At 40.0% G+C, this 24,791-nt stretch overlaps 1 protein-coding gene across 4 annotated transcripts in view; it reads right to left on the bottom strand.

Moving 5' to 3' along the window:
• The window catches only part of Antxr2 (ANTXR cell adhesion molecule 2), a 140,393-nt gene that overhangs the window by 39,517 nt on the left and 76,085 nt on the right, over positions 1-24,791 (bottom strand). For 3 of the 4 annotated variants that reach the window (XR_010057380.1, NM_001398916.1, XM_039092655.2), the window contains exons 15-16: positions 17,447-17,611; positions 17,131-17,211 (exon numbers count right to left, since the gene is read on the bottom strand). Coding sequence is in view for 3 of the 4 variants with exons in the window: in NM_001398916.1 (NP_001385845.1) it covers positions 17,131-17,211; positions 17,447-17,611 (246 nt within the window). In the remaining variant the exon portion in view is untranslated. Of the gene's footprint in view, positions 1-14,093; positions 17,212-17,446; positions 17,612-24,791 lie in introns of those variants that run through there. The other variant, XM_063273302.1, reaches the window with a different exon arrangement.

Here is a 24,791-nt window from a genome sequence, read left to right as displayed (position 1 = left end):
AGACAGCTGTGCATTGCGAGCTGCCACGTGGGTGCTGAGAGAACCCAAGTCCTGTGCAAGAGCAGTCAGTGCTCCTAACCACTGAGTAATCTCAGAGTGACCCAATCAGACTATGAACTCACAATGATCCTTCTGCCTCAGCCCCTTAGTTCTGGGATTACAGACATAAGCCACCATGCCTGACATAAATATTTTTTCTTGTGTCTACGATTAAACAATCTTATCATTGCTACTGATAAACTAATACAATTGTGTCTATGCAAGAAAACATCAAGAATGGCGTCCTAGAAGCAGGGGACGCCATTCTATATTCTGTTTTCTATAAGCCAGTACAAAGGTATTTCCTTAGCAAAAATAATAGCATCAATGATAATTAGCATTATGTACCATGCTGTGAAAAATTTTCAAAGTGGCTCCTTGAAAATACAGGTTCTGGAAGAGTACCATTACTTGGTACTCTTGGCCACCCATGGAATAGGAGAAACATGGACTGCTCACCACAGGACTCTAATTGTTGTGTATCAATGATTGATCCTCCAATGAGGAGACTGGAATTCCTATGGTCAACCATGAACTCTCACATACATCTTTAAAAGAGTAGCTGATGGTATGTTGGCCTCTTCATGAACACACCTGAAAGGACCCTTTAGTAACCGTGTCAGACTTACAGTTTTGTAGGATAATGGTGGGTGCGCCGTTATCAGACAGATCCGGGGGTACATCTGACAGGTGCGATCAGTTCCACCTCAGGTCAAAATGAGAGCCCACATTTGCAGAAGGAATGGACCTTGTAAATAAGCTGTAAACTCATTGTGAATTTAATCGAAGTCTCCGATGATGAGGAAATACTCTGACAAGCAGATTTTAAGGACGAATCATAAGAAATAAGTTACGTGATGCTGCTAACCACTATCCGAACAAAAACTTAGGGATTTCCTCTGAGTGAGCTTGAGAGCTTTGCTATTTGAAAACTGTAACCGGGATGGAAAGCCAAGCCTGCAAGTGGACTTCTTCCTTCTTTCTCTGCAGTTCTAGATTGGGAGCAAATCATCTATTTTGATCACTCTATATCGAGTAACCTATTGATTTATTATATTCTATTCCTTCTAAAGAAGCAAATGCATAAGTCTTATCTTGATTTGTGACCCCTTTAGATACCCATAGGTAATCCCAAAGTCTACAGTCAATATTCTTGCCCAAATATTTACACCTGGATAACAGGTGAAGACACTTAAAGTTTCTATCTCAGATGTCTGACAGTTAGTAGTGGGGCATCGTACATTATAGAAACAGTTCACTATGGCCTATCATTCATTTGTTAATTGATTGTTTAATTAATTGTTTTTAAATTTCATCTCATTATACTTTTTTAATTGAATGCATAGGACAATAATGAGAAGCAAACCACTGGGTTCATTTATGTATAGGCAAATGATACATTCTGAAATATAAATCAAAATTTATCCATTTTTTACATTTTTCCCACCCAGGTGAAGTCTAGTTCACTCATCTCACTGTATACCCATTGGCAAGACTTTGGAAACTCACCTGACTTTCCCCCACCTTGGCTGCTTTAGCTTTAAAACATGGATAAGATCCTTTGCCGTGAGTTGTTTTAAGAGTTAAAATAATATCTGTAAGGTCCCCCCAAAAGAGTATCTGTCTGGCACAAGAAACTCCTGAGATTAAGCTCCTTGATTCTTAGCAGTGATGATGACCATGGTCACCACGGCTGTGTTTGCTAATGTCCTTGGAACGTGTCCTTGGACTAACTTTATCGAAGTCCTTTCTTAGGGTTGTGACCTCTGAACTCAGCCTTCACAGTGCCTCTGCATACATATGATTATCATTCCCTGCATTTAATGCCATGGTAATTTCTGAATTTCAGATTGTTGGCTTGCTTAAAACTAAAGTTTCACACCTTGATAAAACCCTCTTTGTATTCTACTCTTAATGAGGCCTTATATGTATTTAACACATTAAATGTCTGGGGAATTATAGTCGATTGGTATTTTTCTACTGACAATCTAAACTACACATTTCATCTAAATGATCACCAGTAAGGTAAGCATGATGCAAGAATAAAATCACAAGCAAGCCATTCTCCTGAGAGTTTTAGTTGAAACCTGGGGCCAGAGGTCACAGGCCACATGAATGTTATCTGTCATCTAGCTAGCTGTATGGAGGAAGACCACTTAATAAAAGAAGTGTATTTATCTGATTTAAATCATAGCAATTGATTTTCATTTAACATTTGTCTAGTATTGTTAGCCCTGCTTGAAAGAAAAAAAATCAATTTTAGTGTGGCCTGACGGGAGAGCAGTATGACAGGGATATGTTAGTGTCCTTCTGTGAACAACTATCACAGCCTATCCAGCAACTGTGGTAATAACCCAATATCACATATTCGGTTCTCTTTTTTAGAGGAAAATCATCAAGAAGGAGAGACGTTATAAAAATAGAACGCTGGCGTACAATTAGCGATATAGGTCTCCTAATCTCCATCCCCTTAACTTCCTTCCATATGTAGCTCTTTTCAATTTATCTTAAAGCACAACAGTGGCAGATAAAGGCCACCATGGAGCTAGAATTGTGGCTTCGCGAGAGTCGCTTACCAGATTTTGGCAGATTATGAAGAGCGCATGCCATTTTTCAGGCTTATATGTTGCGAGAAAAAATGTTTATTTATTTTTTTCTTAATCATGGATAGCATAGGAAATGCTTTATTACTATAAGTAAATATGTGTTACTGTAAACAAAGATTTGTTGATAGTAAACTGGATTTCGCTAACGGAAATTCTCTTAAAAGCCTCCTTTCTGAGGGGTGGTGAACAGGGTTTAGGGATCCCCAACCCCATGTGCCAAACAGGAAAGGGCCCTTTTTCATAGAGCTATCTTGTTTAGTTTTCGATTTAAAAAATAAAATAAAAAGACAAGCTCAGATCCACATCTGAAAGAGGTGTATGTGAACTTGTGTGCGTGCGTGCGTGCGTGCGTGCGTGCGTGCGTGCGTGCGTGCGTGCGTGCGTGCGTGCGTGCGTGCGTGCGTGCGTGCGTGCGTGGTCTTTTCAGACTCTACACAAATGAAAAACCGGAGGGCCAGCAGGATTAGAAAACTTGTGTTACACTGATGCAAATCAGTGACAGTATAGAAATGACACACCCCTGGGCCCCCCAGAATGTCATCTTTCCAGCTGCCTATGGTGTTAGAACCTGCACTAATTCTGCCTTCTTCTAACAACCTCCTTCCCAACTCCCAGTTTTCTGTGCCTACCTAGAAAGTATCTTGTGATTCCTGGATACACTAGCCCTCCTTCTCCCTTGGGAGCCTGCACCCTCTTTTCTGCCGGGGCACGGAATGAAAAGTAGGGAGCACACCCAAGTCAAAGAGATCGAATCACACAACTGCTGAGCCCCACTTGGTCCAACTCTTCTTTACTCTGCCGCCTGTGAACTTTCTGTGTAGTCCATTGCCACTGGGATGCATCAAATTTTATTAAACAATGAACACAAATTAAATAATACCATATAGGTATATCATGGAGTAACACACATGCATTCTGAATACACGACAAAGGCAGTTTCTCAATGATGATGATTTAGTTGGCAGGAGAATCAAATTCAAATCAAACCAAACGTTTAGATGCGCCTCCCCACCTGTAGAGTGGTCCTCATCTGGCCTGTTGTTCAGAATACAAAATAATTGTTTTGTAAAATGAAGGCTTGGGACTGGGTGTGGTGGCATACACTTGTAAACCTAGGAGGCTGAGGCAGAAAGACTGCCACGAGTTCAAAGCTAGCCTGGATTACACAACAATAAAACAAAACTAAAACAAAACAAACAAATAAAATCAGTATGGAAATATACTATACTTGTTGAACTAGAAATCAAAGGGTCCGGATTTGATTAAGCCTGACTACTTTCCAACAGTGAGATGAAGAATGTGCTAAATATCGGAATCTTGATATTTCCATCCGTAAATGGGACAGATATCATGTTTAACTCTGAGACAATTAAGACAAAAATGTGATAAAATATTGGACTAAGCCACTACCCAAAGACTGTACATGGACTGACCCTGGGCTCCAACTGTGGCAGAGAATAGCCTTGTTGGGGCACCAGTGGAAGGGGAAGCCCCTGGTCCTGCCAAGGTTGGACCCCCAGTGCAGGGGATTGTTGTGGGGAGGTAATGGGGGGAGAATGGGGAGGGGAACACCCATATAGAAGGGGAGAGGGAGGGGCTAGGGGGCTGATGGACAGGAAACCGGAAAAGGGAATAACATTTGAAATGTAAATAAGAAATACCCAATTTAATAAAAAATAAAAAATAAAAAAACACTTGAAAAAATATTAGATAAACCAAAGAAGTCATAGATACTTAGCTGCTGGCTAAACTGGGGTTCTAAGTCCTTCTTATGGAAAGAAAGCCGTAAATTCCCTCAAGAATTGTAACGCCTGCTTTCCCTCTACTAAATACCCAACCACTTTTCACACCAGCAGTCGGCAATACTGAAATTCTCAGCCTTAACGATCTACCCAAGTATCCCCAAGAAGCAAGGAAAGGGGCCTCTAACCACCAAGAAATGTGTATGACTGTGAATCCACAATATTCCAGGTTCATAAAGCAAAACCGGGGCTTCTAAAAAAGGCCTAGATCGCCTGTTGCTTTGTACAAGAATCGGCTGAAGTCTTAAAGCAGCAGGGCTGCAGGACCACAAGCTTCACGCCATTCTGCTACTAATTCATAATGAACGACTGCACATGGAAGCAGAACCCATCCACAGGGGCTGAGCTACAGAGAAAAAAAACAAAAAACATTTCCTCTGCACGCCACAGTCTGAGAGGCTTCCAAGAGCAGAGTCCTAACCTCCTTGGTAGTGTCTTGTTCCTGACCACTCCACACCCCCATGGGCTCTTCAGAACCTGTAAATTAAGTCTACACTGTTGGCATCCACAGGCTTTTACATCTGCAATGGTTGCTGCATACACATTAAGCAGGCAGATGAATGAATAGAGTAGATAGAGTAGTTCATTTCTGTACTTTTTTTCCTACATGCCGCGTAAAGTGCTCATAAAAAGAAGGAAAACACTGCAAAAGAATAGCATAGACCTCAAGGTCTAATCTGTGGCTCTAAATCTGTTGATAATAAACAATTCCCTGAACAAACCCTACTTCTAAAGTTTGAGTCATTTCTATCAGCTCAAGGTCTAGGTGCTACAATAATTCCATAAATTATATATATACACATACACATTATAATATAGAATGTAGAATGTCTATATATATACATATATATGTATATATATACATATATGTAGTGCGCCACTGGTTAATTTTTTTATCCAAACACAAGGAGAACATGTAGTATAATCCTGAAAACTTATCTCAGAAGTTCATAGCCTTACCTATTTTTAAAAGATTTTTCCCTCGAAGATTTCCAAGCCATTTTTGGAAATTCTTCCAAATCCTCATAAGTAATATGAGTAGCTATAACTTCCCATTGAAAAGACTGCCACAGACTTAAAGGATAAGAGTTAAGAGTTAAGGCTAAGCCTCAGAAGGGGAGGAGAGAGGGGGTTTTAAGAATAAATTAGTTTACTTCAAATACGATCAGGACTGCAATGGTTAAAACTACATCACTTGTTGTCTGTGACTGAAACAAGCTTGTCATGTTTTGATTTCTTGAATTTTGTTCAGAGAGATACTATTTTTTTCTATGTCTTCACCAGCTTTCTTCTGTCCTTTTTCTGTTCCTTATTCCAGCTCTGAGTCTCATTCTTCTGTCACAATCTGACATCCATCCTGACATCAGTGAGCTACTTAGTATGCAGGTAAACACGGAAGTCACGTTACTCAGTTACTCAGACTTACTGCTACTGCTGTATCTCGAGTTTTTATTTGGATTTATTGTGACTTGCCCATCATTACTGCAGGCTCACAGCAACTGTCAAAAGGTGAAGGCCTGAATATTAAGCCAAGTGAATACTTGAAAGATATAAATGGAAAAAATATAAGTTATGTACATGAGTGCATGCATGTGCGTGCACACACACACACACACACACACACACACACACATTTCTTTGCCTCCTAAAATTCTTATCTCATAAAACACTATTTGATACCAAGGCATGAATGGCAAATTAAGGGTTTAACATCAGTATTAATAACTCAGATTTAAAATTCTTGGCAATTAATTAAGATTAATGACGAGAGCCATCCCTTTTCCCTCAAGGTAACAAACGCTCCTTTACACCTCCTCAAACTCTTCCCATCGCCCCTTTCAGGCTCAGTTTGGGCTGTGAAAACAGAGGTCTGGAAACTGTGACCCCGTTCTCTGCTGCTTTTTGCAGCAGAGTCAGAGAAAATAGCCTGAGCAAATTTACAACCAGCAGCTCAGACAGCTGCCTTACTTAGCAGTTAATAGAAAAGGCACTAATCTAGTTAGGACCTAGGACTAGTTCATAAATCTGGATTTGGAGGACAGTTTAAGCCATTTTTCTGGGCAGTAGGATCTGAATTAGACTGTCAACTGTCTCACCATGAAGACCCAGTGTTTCTGTAAACTGGAACAAGAAGACACAGAGCTCACATAAGCTGCGTGCTGGCCCTCTGGGTGAGTGATTGAGGAATTAGGAGATGGACAAGAATCTCCATGGTTAGGCAGGGACTAATACATTTCTGGAACATTTTCAATCACTGAAAACTTTTCTTGGAAAAACTTTTCTAGGAAAAAGAGAGAAAGAACTGCTACTTTAAGCAAAAAAGAAAAAAGAATCATACTGTAATAAAAGGAATTAATAAAAATAACTAACCTTCATCTATGCAGAATTCAACCTAAAGGGAAATTATAGTGTCATATCTGTATAATTCAGGAAAATGCTTAACAGAGTTAATTGTAACTTACAATTGATCACCACACAAAAATCAACAAATCTTAGCTCCATAAAATAACATTTTATGTTCCGCTATTCTCTACCACACCTTAATGAGAAATTATTCCAACCTGTCAAATATCAGAATTGCTTTGTCTCCATATTCCCAGGAGTGGATTTTCAGAAAAGTGGGGGACGGTAAAATAAGAAGTAATGATCACAGAAACATTTAAATCTACAAAGTCAAATGGTCTATTTCTCACACATCACTAGGGTCTAACACATACATTCCCCAATCGCTTACTTTTATAAAGTACAACAAAACCAGAAGTGACATTTCTATAAAGAATTCTGTGCATTAAATCTACCTCATGCATCTAACAGAGTGTTAGGACTCTGTACCCAGACTTCGAATGGCCAATGCTTCAGCTCCTTACTGACGTCGTAGGAACCACATAGGTGTGTTTGTGTCTACTGGGTCTCTCCTTAGAGGTGCCTTAAAGAATAGAACAAACGACTGAGAGAATTATATAACTAAAGTCTGAAGGCCTCCGTGAGTCATGTGGTTAAGTCCAGTTAAACACAGATCACACAATGACAACCGGGCATCCAAGCGGAAAATCACATAAGCTCTCAGACATGTAGGTGGAAGTCGGGAGGGAGGGCAGAGCTGTCCGTGAATGGTACTCCTAATGGTGATTACTACTCAGGGAGCTTCTCCATGCTCTCCAGAGAAAAGGTGAGAGGGCAGAGAAATAGACCAAGGATTCGAACTTAGGACCACACCAGGGTCGTAAGAGCTGTGAAGGGATTGATGTGAAAGAGGGCCCTACTGGAGAGAAAGCGCCTTTGCTCTAGAATTCTTGTCGGTATGCTGCGGACATAAACATCCTATATGAATATTCTACCGCCATGCTCTGCAGACTTCCTAACTCGGGTAGGCAATTAAATACGAAGAGGATTTATTTGTGTGTCTGATCCTCCCTCGGGTAGACTTTAAACTTATGGTATAAAACACAGTGAATTTATAATAAACTGCTAAGAAATCATTCGTGTCATGAAGAGCTTTAGTAGAACATTTATTTTAAGAAGGAAACAGCCTTATTTTAAAAGCCTCTTTCAAATCCGTAATTTTTTATTTAAAACAAAATATGCCTAGTAATCAACCAAATTATGAAGTATAAATTTCATGTAGGTGTATGTGTATGTCTATGAAATATATATATTTGTAAGTTACATATTTAGCATGCGCAACATTAACCAGCTTGCTAAGAAATATCATGTGAATCTAAAGTGTAGGAAATGTATTACTTCTGCCAACTATTGTGATTGATCTGGGAACAGAAATACACGAAGTACATCAAAGAGTAAAATTAACTTGAATTGGGTTTGAATATTCAATTTCGTTGTTTTTGAAAAGCATAAGGAGAAACAAAGATAACTTCATATAATCGATTAAAAGGAATTATTATTTCAAAACCAGAAGAAATGAAATTGTAAACAAATTTAAGGGTATTAGGGTATGTGTGTGTGTCTGTGTGTGTGTGTGTGTGTATGTCTGTGTGTCTGTGTCTGTGTCTGTGTGTGTCTGTGCTGTTTGCTTGGTTGAAAAGTAAATTATTTTTACATAAGAAAATCATATCAGTTTCAAAATAATTATTGGACATTGAATTTTATTCAAAGTAAAAATAGTGGAAATGTAAATGTGGAAAAATGTTTAAAGGTTAAATTACTAAGAGATTATATGTATACATTATCAGAGATCTTAGGTTTTACTTGTAAATAAAAGTGAAACAGAAGGCATTTAACAAAGAACTTCAGGCAATGAAGGAATGGGAGAAATACTCTTCCCCAGTGAACAGCTCACAGTATCAAGTGCTCAGCATAAAAGCACGCAACGCCAAATGCTAGGAACTGAAAACATTCATACAAGCACCACCAGGCAGACTGAACAGGTTTACATTTTGGACTGCATGTGTATAGACATGTGTGTGTAACAATTAATGAAAAAGAGGCCATGAATTTGAAAGAGAGCAAAAGGAGTATGGGGAAGGATTTGGAGGAAGACAATGGAAGTGGAGACTGTAACCATATTATACTCTCAAAAATAAAAGTAATAATCCTTAAAGTATTTAGCAGAGTAAGCGAGATCTGAAACGCATGTATCTATAGAATGCGCTGAAATGGGTAGCACGTATTTTGAGAATCAGAATACACCCAAGCATGCTGGCACAACGCTTGTCATCCAGCATGCAGGAGGCAGAAGCAGGATGATTGCTGCAAGTTCAAGACCTACATAGTGAGTGTAGGCATTCCATACCTCCAGGGCAAGATTCTGTCCCTGGGAAAGGAAGGAAAAGGACAGAGCGATAAACACTTCCTGCTCAACAACTTTGCTGAGGTTTTTTTTTTTTTTTTTACATTAAACTTGTAATTGGGCACCTGGCAGGGCTCAAGTCACAATCATAATGCATTCTTTTAAAAAGAGTAAGTAACCTATTTCAAAATACTTTCTTTCTCTTTAGATTGCACTCTGAGCTCCAAAGTAAAAATCGAATAGTGAACATGGTAAAAATACAATTTTATGTTATAAAAGTTGTGAAGTGACTGAGTGGAGGTGTATTTTCTCCTTTATAATAAATACGATATCAAGATTAAACACCGATGGTGGTGGCTCAGCAGTTAAGAGCACTTCCCACTCTTGCAGAGGAGCCTGATCCAGTCCCCATGATGGCTCACACCTGCTGGCCAGTCCCGTTACAGGGGATCTACCGACTTCTTCCGGCTCTACTGTCCCGTGCATGCCTATGCTACACATACATACACTCAGGCGCACGCGCACACACACGCACACATACACTTGTACACATGCAGGTAAAATAAATAAATCCTGCTTTTAAAAGATTGTATTTAGCATTTCTAAAGGCAGAGGGGAATGTTAAATTGTAAATCCGTGAGGCTATTTCTGTCCCCAGAGGGATGATGTGTTTGTTGATGTTCTCAATATGATCCCACGTAAGCGCAGACTGGGCTTATGAAAACAATGTGCTCCACCCTGGAAAACTGAGGTCAACTTTTGGCCTCTTTTAGAAAGTGATTTTGCTTTGTTTTTGACAATATAACATGATTACATTTCTCCCTTCTCGTTCAAACTCTTCCATATAAACCCCGACCTTTCTTTCATATTAATGGTCTTTTTAAAAATTTAACTGCTATAACATGCGTACAGGTAAATATATACATAAATGTATATGTATATGATACATTATATTCTTGTATATATTCCTGTATGTACTCCTGTAAATACCCCTGTATATATTCCTGTATGTAACCCTGAATATATTCCTGTATGTACTCCTGTATATATTCCTGTATATACTCCTGTATATATTCCTATATATACTCCTGTATTTATTTCTGTATATACTTCTGTATATATTCCTGTATACACTCCTGTGTTTATTTCTGTATATACGCCTGTATATATTCCTGTATATACTCCTGTATATATACTCCTGTATATACTCCTGTATTTATTTCTGTATATACTCCTGTATTTATTTCTGTATATACTCCTGTATATACTCCTGTATATATTCCTGTATATACTCCTTTATATAATCCCATATGTACTCCTGTATATATTCCTGTATGTACTCCTGTATATATTCCTGTATGTACTCCTGTATATATTCCTGTATGTACTCCTGTATATATTCCTGTATATATGCCTGTATATATTCCTGTATGTACTCCTGTATATATTTCTGTATATACTCCTGTATATATTACTAAATATAACCTGCTCAGACCATTGCTAGTCTATATGTTTTCAGGGCTGACTAATTGGAGTTGAATGGCCAATTGGTGTGTTCTTCCCTGGGGAAGACTGACTCTTGCATTTTTTAAAAAAAAAATTTGCATTCTTTCACTGTGCCAGAGCTTATAGATGAAAGAAAATTTATATTTCTAAAAAAGCAATGTATTGATCTAAAAAGAGGTGTTTGTGCTAAAAATAATTTTCTTTGTTAATTATTAAAGTGCTCATTAAATATCTAATTACTATATATAGGTTCTTTGAAAAAATTCATCTATCTTAGTAATTTATGCTAATTATGTCTTGCATATCCTGTAACTTACTTCAGGAAACCAGAATGAAATAACACATGCCTGTTTATTGCATAATTCAGAGGTGAATTCAAGCTAAGAAATGGTACCCAAAGAACATTCTTTGTGAATGTTAACTTCCGGTGCGAGAGTCATTAGCTGGTAACTTTTATAAAAAGCAAATGTATTCCACGGTACTGCAAACATTTCTGTAACTACAGTGTAAACGCACACCCATCTATACAGACACACAACATTGTAGCCGTCAATGTTGCCATCATAATAGCAAGCTCATGGCCAGGATGATTCTAGTAGAAATTTTATCATTCGAACAAGTATCAACCAAAGGTAGGTACTTCTGTCTATTAAGAGGGCGAAATGGAGTCTGGAGAGTTGGCTCAGCAGTTATGAGCACTAACTGCTCTTCCAGAGGACCCAGACGTCGTTCCCAGCACCTACGTCATGACTTACAACTGTGTTTAACTCAACTTCCGGGTGATCTGATGTCTTGTTCTTACCTTTACCAGCACTGGACAGATGTAGCACATAGGTATGCATGCAGGCAAAACCCCTATATGCACGCTGGATGGCAGGGCGGAGAGGTGGGAGTTGGGGGAGGCACCCTCCTAGAAGCAGGGGCAGGGGTAATGAGATAAAGGGTTTCCAGAAGGGAGACCGGGAAAGGGGATAACATTTGAAATGTAAATAAATAAAATATCCAATTAAAAAATGTATGACCTAGAAAAGAAAAGCGAGAGAGGATGACATAGCACTTTTAAAGATGTCCTGAGTTTAAAGGTTGGACAGGGAAGTTGTACCCATAAAAATCTCAGCTCTTCGTTCACCTAAACAAGACCTGCAGCATGGCAGCCCCAGCTGAAACGCCAGTGTAGATGGGGGAGAATCTCACAAGGCCCCACACCTCGACGAAGAGCTATCAGTGACCAACGGCTGCTGAGAAAGAGAGAATCGGTCTCCTCCAGAGAGGAGCCCCTGAGAGGTTCTCTAACCCTAGAAGTCTATAGTAATCCGATGTCCACACAGTCCACACGGAGTGGGCTGGTCAGCAAGAAATAATGAAGAAGCAAGATGCTAAGCTTACCTGAGGGGCAAAGAGCTGGCTGGCAGTGCTCTCTGGGAAGTGTTTATCAGATCTTAATTGGCCTAAAGGACAATAATTAATTGTAGATGTCTTAGATGATAATCAGTTTAGGGTTGTTTTTTCTTAACAGTTTTGGACTTTCTCCATATTTTCATTTTAAATACTAAAAGAAGTTTATCAAAGTATGAGTGTATTGTGATAGGTAGGATCAGCTCAGGCTAAAATAGGAGGTTTTTCTGGAGCCCATAAAATCTATTATAAAGCTCACCCATATGCTTCAAAATACATACACTGATTTTTAAATCAAAGCATTCGAAGGCAGTCATTGAAAAGATGACAATAGCTAATAATATTATTAAGAAGCTCAGGATAAAATATACATTTTTTTTTTGGTTCTTTTTTTCGGAGCTGGGGACCGAACCCAGGGCCTTGCACTTCCTAGGTAAGCGCTCTACCACTGAGCTAAATCCCCAGCCCCAAAATATACATTTTTTAAGTTTAAGACTTTGGCAAATTTATTCCAAAGCCCGAAGTCATTCACAGTACACTGAAAATATCATAAATATAGAATCATTAAAGTGAATGATCAGTCTTCTAAGAAAACCCACAGGAGGTTTGTGCCGCCAACATGGTGGACAACAAAAGCGGGTGGTGGGTAGCCCTGATGTGAAGCATCGGTCAGTTTGCGGATGGAGGGACTAAACCGTGGTGAACACTGTGTGACTCATAAACGCAGGGCAGCTCATAGTGGCACTTAAAAACGCCAGGGTCATTGATGAAGGTGACATTCAAAAAGGGCCTGCTTGTTTGGGCGTGAGAACTCAGGAGCAGGAGTAATAGGGGTATGGACGTAAACCCGCAACTGGAGCTATAAACCGGAAGTGAGCTTCAGCCATTGGCCTCTACAGTTACAAAGCTCTCTTGATGCCTTCGAAATAAACCTGAGCGCCCTAGGATCTTGATGCATCCTGTCTTTTCTTTGCTATGAACTTTTAAAGAGTGGAAGAATGATGTTCTATCCGTGTGGACATGAGTCATTTCAAGCAATATGGAGGCCGGCTGTATAATTTATAAGTGTTCTCCACATAGGAGGGCTGGCTTTTCTTAGGCCTCACTATATACACATGTGCTATGACGGCACTGCCAACTCCAGCTTCCACCCCCAGGCCCTGCTCCTTGACTGCTCCTTCGCCAATCCTTTGCTCCAAAGCACACATTGATATGACTGCTCGCTTTCCTCTCAGGATGATCATGCAGCCACCTCACTGCATCATGGGTAAATCCCAGGGGAGCGCAGCCTTGACTTTTCAGGCTAGTGTTTTAGCCCATCCGGTTGCCACTGTATAAATATACACCTGTGCGCTAATATGAGGGTTTTGGGGGTTGTTTTGGTTTGGTTTGGTTTGGTTTGGTTTTTTGCTATTTTGTTTTGGTAAAAATTAAACTAATTGATTAATTATTTTCTCAGCTAAATGCAGGTAATAGAAGAGGTGTTCTCCTCGCAAGAGGAAAAAAAAGCCTTCTTATTTTGAGGTACTGCAGGGACAGAGTCCTGACAGACTGAAGTGAATTCAGTTTTCTAGATGGTTTTGTTTTCCTGGAGGGTGGGAGAGGGACCACCACCAAGAAAGCCAAACCAGTAATTTTTTTTTTTTGAAAAGAGAACCTTGAATTTCACATCTGTGAGATTAACTCCATAGAACATGGGGTGCAAGCAGAAGTCCGTGTACCTCAGGCATATTCTGGGATTCTTGCGTCGTGTGTGTAAGTTGCTGTCTGCTCAGCGGTGAATGAGGAGCGTTTGAAGGTTAGCATAACCTCAAACACGGTCGAGAAGGTCTTTGGAGATTTTAATTGGTTTGTGGAACAACTCCAGACTAGTGCTGCAGTTGTCCTGTTTTCTTTCTTCTTTGCCCTTCTGCTTCTCTAACTCTCTTTTCATAGGGGGGAAAAAAGAGGACGCATGGTAATGCATCATTTATAAATTACCTTGTTGTTGAAGGAGAAAACACACACACACACACACACACACACACACACACACACACACACACACACACACGCACTCTGCTTTGAAAAACCAAACAAATTCCTGCTGCGGACCCCAGCCTGTTTGATGGAGACCCTTCAAAAGAGTCCAGGGCGGAATGGAGGTTGTTTGTGCAGAGACTTCGATCTGTACCTGCTGTCCCCTGTCACTCCCTGGAAACTTGGCGGCAGATGTTGCAAGCGGTAAGTTGTCTCTGAAGTGGCTCTCTGTCCTGTCTCCCCACCACCGCGGAGTCAAACTGCATTAGATCTCCTATTTGTGCCTCAGGCAAGTTTGGGAGCGCAGCTGTGTCCACCCCGCTCCTACCTTTGGAGTTTGGGGCCTCCAGGCAGCGCGCGTGAGACCAAAACGGTCCTGCCGCTCTCAACTTCCTCCGCTGACAATCGGCCGCCCCGGCCACCAGCAGATGTCGGGACAACCTGCTAGCTCGCACCTGGCCGCGAAACCCGCGACTCCCAGGACCCGGTGCCCGCATCAAAGCCCGCGCCCGCCCGCCCGCAGCCCCGCGCAGGGAGCCCGCCCGCCCCGACCGCCGCTTTGATACTATGCGCGCCAGCCCCAGCTTCAGCATCAAGGACCCCCGGGCCGCGCAGAGCTCAGTCCGGGAGCCCTGCGGCCACAGCGCCCCAGCACAGTTTCGGCTCCAAAGGCACCGTGAAGGGCTCGCCGCCCCACCTGCGGGACCCGCTGCAGTGCTGAGCTCTCCGGTTTGTTTATCAGACAGAGCTCTCCAGAGGCAGAATCGGCAATAAACTGTTCCTACTGAAATGACAAGGCTGTTTTCCAAAGCACAAAACAAGCTGCTGGGTAGACTGGGGTTGTGTTCCTTGGAGCCATTAGTCAGGCCCTGAGAAAACCTGTGCCTTATTATCTGTCATGCAGCTTACAGTCAGCCTCGCAGTCCACCCTGGGAGGATGCCACTCTTTAGTATCCAGATGAAAAGGTATTATTTATGCCCTGACGATGTAAATGAGCACAGTCATCTAAATCCTGGCCTGCCTTCCTAATGCTGAAAGTGAGCAAAATGTTTTACAATCTCTCTCTCTCTCTCTCTCTCTCTCTCTCTCTCTCTCTCTCTCTCTCTCTCTGTCTCTCTCTTTCTCTTTCTCTCTCCCACCCACCCACTTCTGTACCCAACACAAATACTTCATAGACCAATGTAAACAAATGTGTTTGTGTATAGGTGTGCATTCAAAGGTTAACGACCACAGGAGACATAGGAAAATAAAATTAGTAATGACGCCAACTTACAAATTGATAAATACTGTTTTTTCTTTTAAAAAAATATTAACCTTAATGTCAGGTAACATTCGTTCCAATGGGTTAGTTGATATGATAGCCAAACTGTTTCAAGAGGAATTTACCATACTTATCCGTGCTGAAACAGAGATCCTAACATTTAATAGGATGGTTTATTGGAAAGCAAAATTTTAGAGCAAAATGATAATCAGATGACAATGAAGATCTCATACACATAAGTAAAGTTCATATTTACATGAACTATGTATAGGTAAATTTAGTCAGGGTTTAATGTATAACTCAGTTTAATCGGGTTTAATTGGTGGATTTTAGAGTACAAATATCCAAACCTTTCCTTAATAGTTTAAAGAGCACATGAAATTTTAGGAAGAGAACTGAAATTTCAACCCACCCACAATCCTCAGTATTTACTCAATACTCAGCACTTAACAAGATGGAACTTATTAAACATGCAAACGGGCATCTGATGTGGTGCAGAGCACGCTGAGATGAGGCATGCAAATCCCTGTACGTGAGGAAGTGAAACACCAGTGTGCCTGAGAGGAAGAAGCGTTACTCCCGGCTCCAGAACCGGAACTCCAACCCACATCTGAATTTACCCTGGCGCATGAATTTCCATATAAAGGAAGTTTCTATTGATAATCTGCCAATGGCCTGGCTATAGAAGAGGATGGCACATAGTTCTCTCTCCCAGTGGTCATAGGAAAGGGTACCGGCCTCATGGGAGAACGTTCAGCTGCATACTCTCAAGTCGTGTACCCTAACTGGCTGACCTCAGAAAGTTCAAAATGTTCCTAGGCTGATTAAATAAATAAATAAACATAACAATACAAATTTAAAATTCCTTTAAACTTTTAACCACCAAGTTAAAAGCTCGCTAATGCCAAATGCGTCTTCTCGTGGCTTTAGAGCACAAATACTAATTTGACTGATAACTCCATAGCTTTAAAGAGCAGAGTGTCAGACCTAAATGTCAAAGCCAAAACACCTCCGAGATGTGCCTGGCATTCTCCTCAGTAGAAAAGGAAGGGTCGCACTCACACCAGGAAAGCAGCCTGCTAGCTTTCCTGAACAGCACTGGTCCTTCAACCAGACCTAGGAGGAAGCTTTGAACAATTTTCCTAAAATTGTAGCACCAGGAAGCAGTGCAAATTATTAGGAAAACTACTAAGAACAGAGTAATTCTAAACAGATTTCTGGAATGAGAGCTTGAAGTAAGGAAAAACCATGCCTACACACACCGGTAAGGATATGTATCTAAATATCACTATTACAGATTTCTACAGAGCTTCAAGCCCTCAGGGCACCTTGACCTATTTCAGAAACTAGACTGTGACTGCTGCAACTATCGAAGGCAGGTAACAGGTTTATATCTAAAGAAAACGTTTCTGAGGTGTTTTCCCCAGATCCCATTGCTACAAATGCTAGAAGAAAGACTTCAGATGCTAATTCCCTGTCTGTTTCTTCCAAGGGGAGATAACTCAGAACACATGTCTTCAAAGTCAAATACCGAAGCAATGAGCGTGCTTATGACTTTACTTAATTATCTGGAAAGGCAGTGGTATGAAATTGGCTTGAAAAGTGCATCCTAAAAAACACAGTTAGACAAGCACCCAGTGTAACAAGAACGTGTAGCCGTCAGCATCAATTCTACCCCACATGCTAACAGGAAGTTTTAAATTACTTCCGTTATATGCTCCGCCCCCCACCAACTTTCTCAAGAAATCACGTACCTCATCGCCTTCCTGGGGTCTCATCAAGGACACCCGGTCGTACTGCTTCAAGATCAATGCCCAGAGTGCATCCAGACGACCCTAAAGAGATATTGGACTTGTAAACTTGGGTAGCTTCATTACATTAATCAATTAACCAAGTAAATACATTTAAAAACTCAAAGGCTCTTGTGCTAAGAAAATATGCGGTCGCTAGAGCATAAAAATGGATGTCTGCGGTTTTATGGGCCTTAGTCTTCCTCCGGGGACAGGAGAAATTCTAAAAGCTAAGTTCCCATTAGGTTTCAGCTATAGCACACACAACTCTGGAACATACCTTAATTGGCGTGTACCACTTTGTCTGAGGTGCCTGGTGTGTGGGTTTGGGTCGAGGTGGTCTCGATGGGACAGGTATCTCTTCTTCAGGGATCATCACCACCGCATTTTTTGCTTTCTCTAGCCTTGCGCCTTCCTCCGTAGAACCCTTATCTCCCCAGCGGACCTTTAAAATGAAGGAGGCGCTGCTGTCAAACAAAGTGTCCCAGAGAAGCAGGTTCTTATGTGGTCCACGGTTCTTGGATGCACCAGTCCAATGTAAGAAGATAAATTGGTACACTAATTCCAGTTCCCTTTTTTTGAGTTTTAATGGGTTCCTTGTCACTCATTATTATGATTTTCCTGTCTGTGGTGGTCTATATGTGCATGCTCAAGTGTGTGTGTGTGTGTGTGTGTGTGTGTGTGTGTGTATGTGTGTGTGTGCCAGAGGTCAACCTCAGATGTCAATTCCTCAGGTGCCCCTCGTCCTGTACTTTAAGACAAGGTCTCTCACAGGGTCCTGGAGCTAGACCATTAGACTGGGCTGGCCCAACAGGACAGTCCAAGTATCTTCCTTCCTGCTTCGTCGTCATTCTTTATTATAATAGTATGACCCTAGTACAAACTAACTCTTGGAAATCATGACATCAGTTAAATTTGGTGCAGCGGTCTTTATACCACTTCAAATAAGGAGACAATTTGTGGTTTATGCAAGACTGTGTGGCTCAGTTCTACCACAAGGGACACAAAGATGGTAATGATAGCCTTTATTCAGCGCATCCATGTTTATTCAATCCCTAAAAACGCAGAGAAATAGATATTATTTGTTTCTGTTCCAGAGGAGGGAACTACGCCATAATTTAAGCCATGCACGCAAAGCCACCACAGGTGTGGTATGCACTGTCCAGGGTAAAGATTTGGAGATAAGCAATAAGAAATAAGTGAATTAAGTTTTACAGGATTTTTTGAGTTGAATGAATTTATATTACATAAACATAATTAATCTTTCTGAAAATTATGATTTCATAATATTTAGCTGATTTGCAAAGTATAAATTCCCAGTTACAACAATTTACTTGCCAGATAGCTTTCTGTCTTGAGTTCTTTAGCTCATCTGAGTGAATACTGTCATTTAATAAGCAAATTCCTAATTGAGAGACATGAATTGGGAAAAATTGTTTGGCTGGGATGGGGAGGGAAACACAGACAGTTATGGAATCCCACAGATTTTAGGTAATTTCATTCTCTGGGAAGTCTTGGTATTGATGAAAACCAATGGGGATTTGGGTTATTGTTTTCCTTGACTTTTCAGTAAACAGAAGAGAAGAGCCAAAGAGGAGACCGACAATGTATGACTGGGGAGTGGTCTCTGGAGCAGTTTATCCAGGCAGGAGCAGTGCGAGAATCCCAGGACATTACCAAAGAGGACAGAGATAACAGGTAGAGTGTACGAAGAGAAAGGCAGACAAACCCAATACATGCTGCCATGCACTGTTAGGCCGTGTCACGGAGAGAAGTCCAAAGCTACTAACCAGAACTGCTGAGTAAGAAGATGGCAGGCTACTTTTCATGAGAGGAAATGGTAAAGCACAGCTTTTTGACAACGCCATTTAGATATTTTTACCATTACTACCCCTTGTTAAGTACAACTTTAAACTGGTTTTCCATTTCAAGTGGATACTGTTGAGTTTTATATGTTTGTATCTTTCAATGTGACCAGTGACAAGAAAGTGCATTATGAAGTTGTTAAATCTGTTTGCAACATACTAAACCTTTTAGAGCTAGATAGTGGAGCTTTCTTTAAAAAATATATATATTTTTTTCAAATCAGTCTTTGCCTCAATAAGCTAACGCTGGGAATAAAATCTTTGGACATAATTGAATTTAAAACTCTAAAACCAGTATTCATTGCGTGCAGCTGTAACATCACAACTTTATAGAATAAAACAAGAGAAAATGAGAGACAGATTGTTTAGTGAATTCAACTCAGAGAAACAATCCAGAATAGAGCAGTAAGCAGATAAAATTTCGAGTCATTTAGAAAAAGTAGATTTAACACAAATAGCTCCTTAGCCTAGCATTCATAGTTAAAACCATAGATATTGTGATAATTAGACTCGAATATCACTGGAACCATAAAAAAAAGTAAAAGCGGGGTTGGGGATTTAGCTCAGTGGTAGAGCGCTTACCTAGCAAGCGCAAGGCCCTGGGTTCGGTCCCCAGCTCCGAAAAAAAGAAAAAAGAAAAAAAAAAGTAAAAGCTGGTTAAACTGGATTTTTTATCCAGTGTGGTATGCTCAGGCTCTGATGACTATACTCATGGCCTTCAGTAATGGAGGCCTAAAGAGATTTCCTAAGTTCGCTGTCTTTGTTTTATGAAAGAGCTTCTGATTTATCATCAACCATCACCAAACACAACCCACGCTTAATCTCAAGGTCTAAAACTAGAAGACACCTTTTGGAAGTTCTTTTCCACTCCCCAAAGGAATTAAATGTGCAAGTGTGTGTGTGTGTGTGTGTGTGTGTGTGTGTGTGTGTGTGTGTGTGTGTGTGTGTGCGTGCGTGCATACACTCACTTGTTCAGGTGTGCATGCGTGCACACATGTATAAATCTTAATATTTTAACTTGAACACATTGAGGTTGCCTAAAAGGAAGGAAGAAAAAATAACAAAAATATATTGCTAGAGAAAGTCTCAGCAGAGTCCCTATCCCTAGCCTCATGTTATTATGGCGGAAATGCATAAGCACACGTTTCAGAGCTGACTTCTTCCCATCACACTTGCCTTTTATCATCAACAGCGAGTTTCATAATTTCCAGAGTATATTTGCATAACTGAGAGTCTATAAAATTAAGGAACAGTTTCAGAAAGTTTAAAAAGTCAGTTTCACAAGAACGTGACAGAATCACCCACAAGTTATCAGCAACTGTGGTAAGTAGATCTGTTGTACTAAGAGAGATCACAAAGCTCAGCTAACTTTCTGTAAACTTCACCCCAAAAAGTTTAAATAAGCACTTAATGTAAAAGAGTGAGATCTGGGGACAGGACTTTTCCTGTCTCCATCTGCACCCACAGCCCTTGGGCCCAAAACCTGCCCAGAAAGAGTTGGTCTCCCGGGAGCGCTATCACTCCAAATCCCACAGGTAAGACCCCACTTTGTCTCCACTGACTATTCAAAGAGATACCTGTCAGGAGCACGCAGGACACCAGAGCCACAGGGCAGGCTGCAACAGGATACTTTCTGGTCTCCATCTGCACCAAGAGCTAAAGCTATACCACAGCCCTCTGGACCCAAAATCTGCCAGGGAAAGCTGGTCTCCCAGGAGAATCTCACTCCTAAGATCGCAGGCTCATAGGCCCAGGACAAGCTCCAGTCAAAGGCACCAAGAACCAACTAACATCAGAGCTAACCAGATGTTAAGAGGCAAGCACAAGAACCTAAGCAACAGAAATCAGGACTACTTGGCATCATCAGAACCCAATTCTCCCATGACAGGAAATACCGGATAACCCAACATATTCAGAAAGCTAGATTAGGATTTAAAATCACATCTCATGATGATAATAGAGGAATTTAAGAAGGACGTAGATAATTCCCTTTAAGAAATACAGGAGAACCCAGGTAAACAAGTAGAAGGCCTTAAAGAGGAAACACAAAAATCCCTTAAAGAATTACAGAAAAACACAACCAAACAGGTGAAGGAAATGAACAAAACCATCTAGGAGCTAGAAATGGAAATAGAAACAATAAAGAAATGACAAAGGGAAACAACCCTGGAGAATGAAAACCTAGGGAAGAGATCAGAAGTCATAGATGCAAGCATCACCAACAGAATACAAGAGATAGAAGAGAGAGTCTCAGGGGCAGAAGGTACCATAGAAACATTGACACAATGGTCAAAGACAATGCAAAATGCAAAAAGCTCCTAAAGTAAAATGTCCAATGTAGATTAATGTCATTATGCAGGTGTAGGCAGGTACAGGCTAGAACAAGGCCTGTCGTTAAACAAGAAGGAAGGAAGGGCAGGAGAAAAGTTTTAGAGAGGCAGAGGAGGCCAGAGCTGGGGAAGGCAGCAGAGAGAACATGCTTACAACAAACCCAAAAGAAGATAGCCAGACAAACATAATTCCACCTCTAACAACAAAAAGAAAAGAAAACAGCAGTCACTGTGCCTTAATATCTCTTAACATCATTGGATTCAATTCCCCTAAAAAAGACATAGACTAACAGACGGGATACATAAACAGGAACCAGCATTCTGCTGCATACAGGAAACACACAGTGACAAAGACAGACATTACCTAAGAGTAATGGGCTGGAAAATTTTTCCAAGCAAATGGTTCCAAGAAATAAGTTGGAGTAGCCATTTTAATTTTGAATGAAACCGACTTTCAACCAAAACTCATCAAAAAAGGTAAGGAAGGACACTTCATACTCAAAGGGAAAATCTGCCAAAATGAACTCTCAATTCTGAACATCTATGCTTCAGATGCAAGGGCACCCACATTCATAAAAGAAACTTTACTAAAGCTCAAAACATATACAGCACCACACACAATAATAGTAGGAGACTTCAGTACACCACTCTCATTAATGGACAGATCATGGAAAAAGAAACTAAACAAAGACAGTGAAACTAACAGAAGTTATGAACCAAATGGATTTAGCAGACATCTATAGAACATTTCATCCTAAAACAAAAGAATATACCTTCTTCTCAGCACCTCATGGTACCTTCTCCAAAATTGATTGTATAATTGGTCACTAAACAGGCCTCAATAGACTGAAATAATCCCACACATCCTATCAGATCACCATGGACTAAGGCTGGTCTTCAATAATAACAAAAACAACAGAAAGCCCAAGTACACATGGAAGTTGAACAATATTCTACTCAATGACAACTTGGCCAAGGAAGAAACAAAGAAATTAAAGACTTTTTAGAATTTAATGAAAATGAAGGGACAACATACCCAGACTTATCAGATGAAACGAAAGCAGTGCTAAGAGTAAACCTCATAAGTGTGAGTGCCTCCAAAAAGAAACTACAGAGAACATACACTAGCAGCTTGATAGCACAACTGAGAGCTCTAGAGCAAAAACATGCAAATACACCCAAGAGTAATAGATGACTGGAAATAAACAAACTCAGAGCTGAAATCAACTGAGTAAAAACAAAAAGAACTACACAAAGAGTGAACAAAACCAGGATCAGGTCCTTTGAGAAAATCAACAAGATAGATAAATCCTTAGCCAGACTAGTCAGAGGGCACAGAGACAGTATCCAAATTAAAATCAGAGATGAAAAGGAAGAGATAACAACAGAAACTGAGGACATTGAAAAAATTATCAGATCCTACTACAAAAACCTACTCAACAAAACTGGAAAATATGGATGAAATGGACAATTTTCTAACAGATACCAAGTTCCAAAGATAAATCAGGATCAGATAAACCATCTAAACAATCCTGTAACACCTAAAGAAATAGAAGTGGTCATTAAAAGTCTCCCAACCAAACAATGCCCAGGACCAGATGGGATAAGTGCAGAATTCTATCAGACCTTTAAAGAAGACCTAATACCAAAACCCTTCAAATTATTCCACAAAATAGAAACAGAGGGAACACTAACCAATTTGTTCTTTGAAGCTACAATTATGCTTATACCTAAATCACACAAAGACACTACAAAAAAAGAGAACTTCAGACCAATTTCCCTCATAAATATCAATGCACAAATACTCAATAAGATTCTTGCAAACTGAATCCAAGTTAAAAAAAAAAAATTCACCATGATCCCAGGGATGCCAGAATGGTTCAATATACGGAAATCCATCAAGGTAATCCACTATATAAACAAACTCAAAAAAAAAAAACCCATATGATAATCTCATTAGATGCTGAGAAAGCATTTGACAAAACTCAACACCCATTCATGATAAAAGTCTTGGAAAGATCAGGAATTCAAGATGCATATCTACAAATAGTAAAAGCAATATAAGCAAACCAGTAGCCAACATCAAACTAAATGGAGAGAAACTTGAACAATCCCACTAAAATCAGGGACAAGACAAGGCAACACAGTCTCTTCCTATTTATTCAATATAGTACTTGAAGTCCTAGCCAGAGCAATTAGACAACAAAAAGAGGTCAAAGGGATACAAATTGGGAAGAGAAGTCAAAATATCACTATTTGCAGATGATATGCTAGTATACTTAAGTGACCCCAAAAATTCTACCAGAGAACTAAACCTGATAAACACCTTCAGCAAAGTGCCTGGGTATAAAATTAACTCAAACGAATCAATAACCTTCCTCTACTCAAAGAATAAACAGGCTGAGAAAGAAATTAGGGAAATGACACCCTTCACAATAGTCACAAATAATATAAAATACCTTGGTGTGATTCTAACCAGGCAAATTAAATATCTGTATGACAAGAACTTCAAGCCTCTGAAGTCTCCCATGCTCATGGATTGGCAGGATTAATATAGTAAAAATGGCCATTTTGCCAAAAAGCAATCTACAGATTCAATGCAATCCCATCAAAATTTCAACTCAATTCTTCATAGAGTTAGAAAGAGCAATTTCAAATTCATTTGGAATAACAAAAAAATCCAGAATATCAAAAACTATTCTCAACATTAAAAGTACTTCTGGGGGAATTACCATCTCTGACCTCAAGCTGTATTACAAAACAAATCATGATTAAAAATAACTGTATGGTATTGGTAGAGAGACAGGCAGATAGATCAATGGATTAGTATTAAAGACTCAGAAATGAACCCACACACCTATAGTCACTTAATATTTGATAAAGGAGCTAAAATTGTCTAATGGAAAAAAGACAGCATTTTCAATAAATGGTGCTGTTTCAACTGAAGTCAGCATGTTGAAGAATGCAAACTGACCCATTCATATCTCCTTGTACAAAGTTCAAGTCTAAGTGGATCAAAGACCTCCACACATAAAACCAGATACACTGAAACTAATAGAAGAGAAAGTGGGGAAGAGCCTTGAACACATTGGCATAGGGGAAAATTTCCTGAACAAAACACCAACGACTAATGCTCTGGGATCAAGAATCAATAAATGGGACATCGTAAAATTGCAAAGATTCTGTAAGGCAAAGGATACTGTCAATAGGACAAAATGGTAACCAACAGATTGGGAAAAGATCTTTACCACTCCTACATCCAATAGAGTGCTAATATCTAATATATACAAAGAACTCAAGAAGTTAGATGTCAGAGAATCAAATAATCCTATTTAAAAATGGGGTACAGAGATAAACAAAGAATTCTCAACTGAGGAATAGACAATGGCTGAAAAGTACCTAAAGAAATGTTCAACATCCTTAGTCATCA

This window comes from Rattus norvegicus, chromosome 14, assembly GCF_036323735.1.
Source record: "Rattus norvegicus strain BN/NHsdMcwi chromosome 14, GRCr8, whole genome shotgun sequence".
In the NCBI taxonomy this organism is placed as follows: domain Eukaryota; kingdom Metazoa; phylum Chordata; class Mammalia; order Rodentia; family Muridae; genus Rattus; species Rattus norvegicus.
Note: the sequence above shows the minus strand (reverse complement) of the source record. Positions and strands in the feature narration are given on the sequence as shown.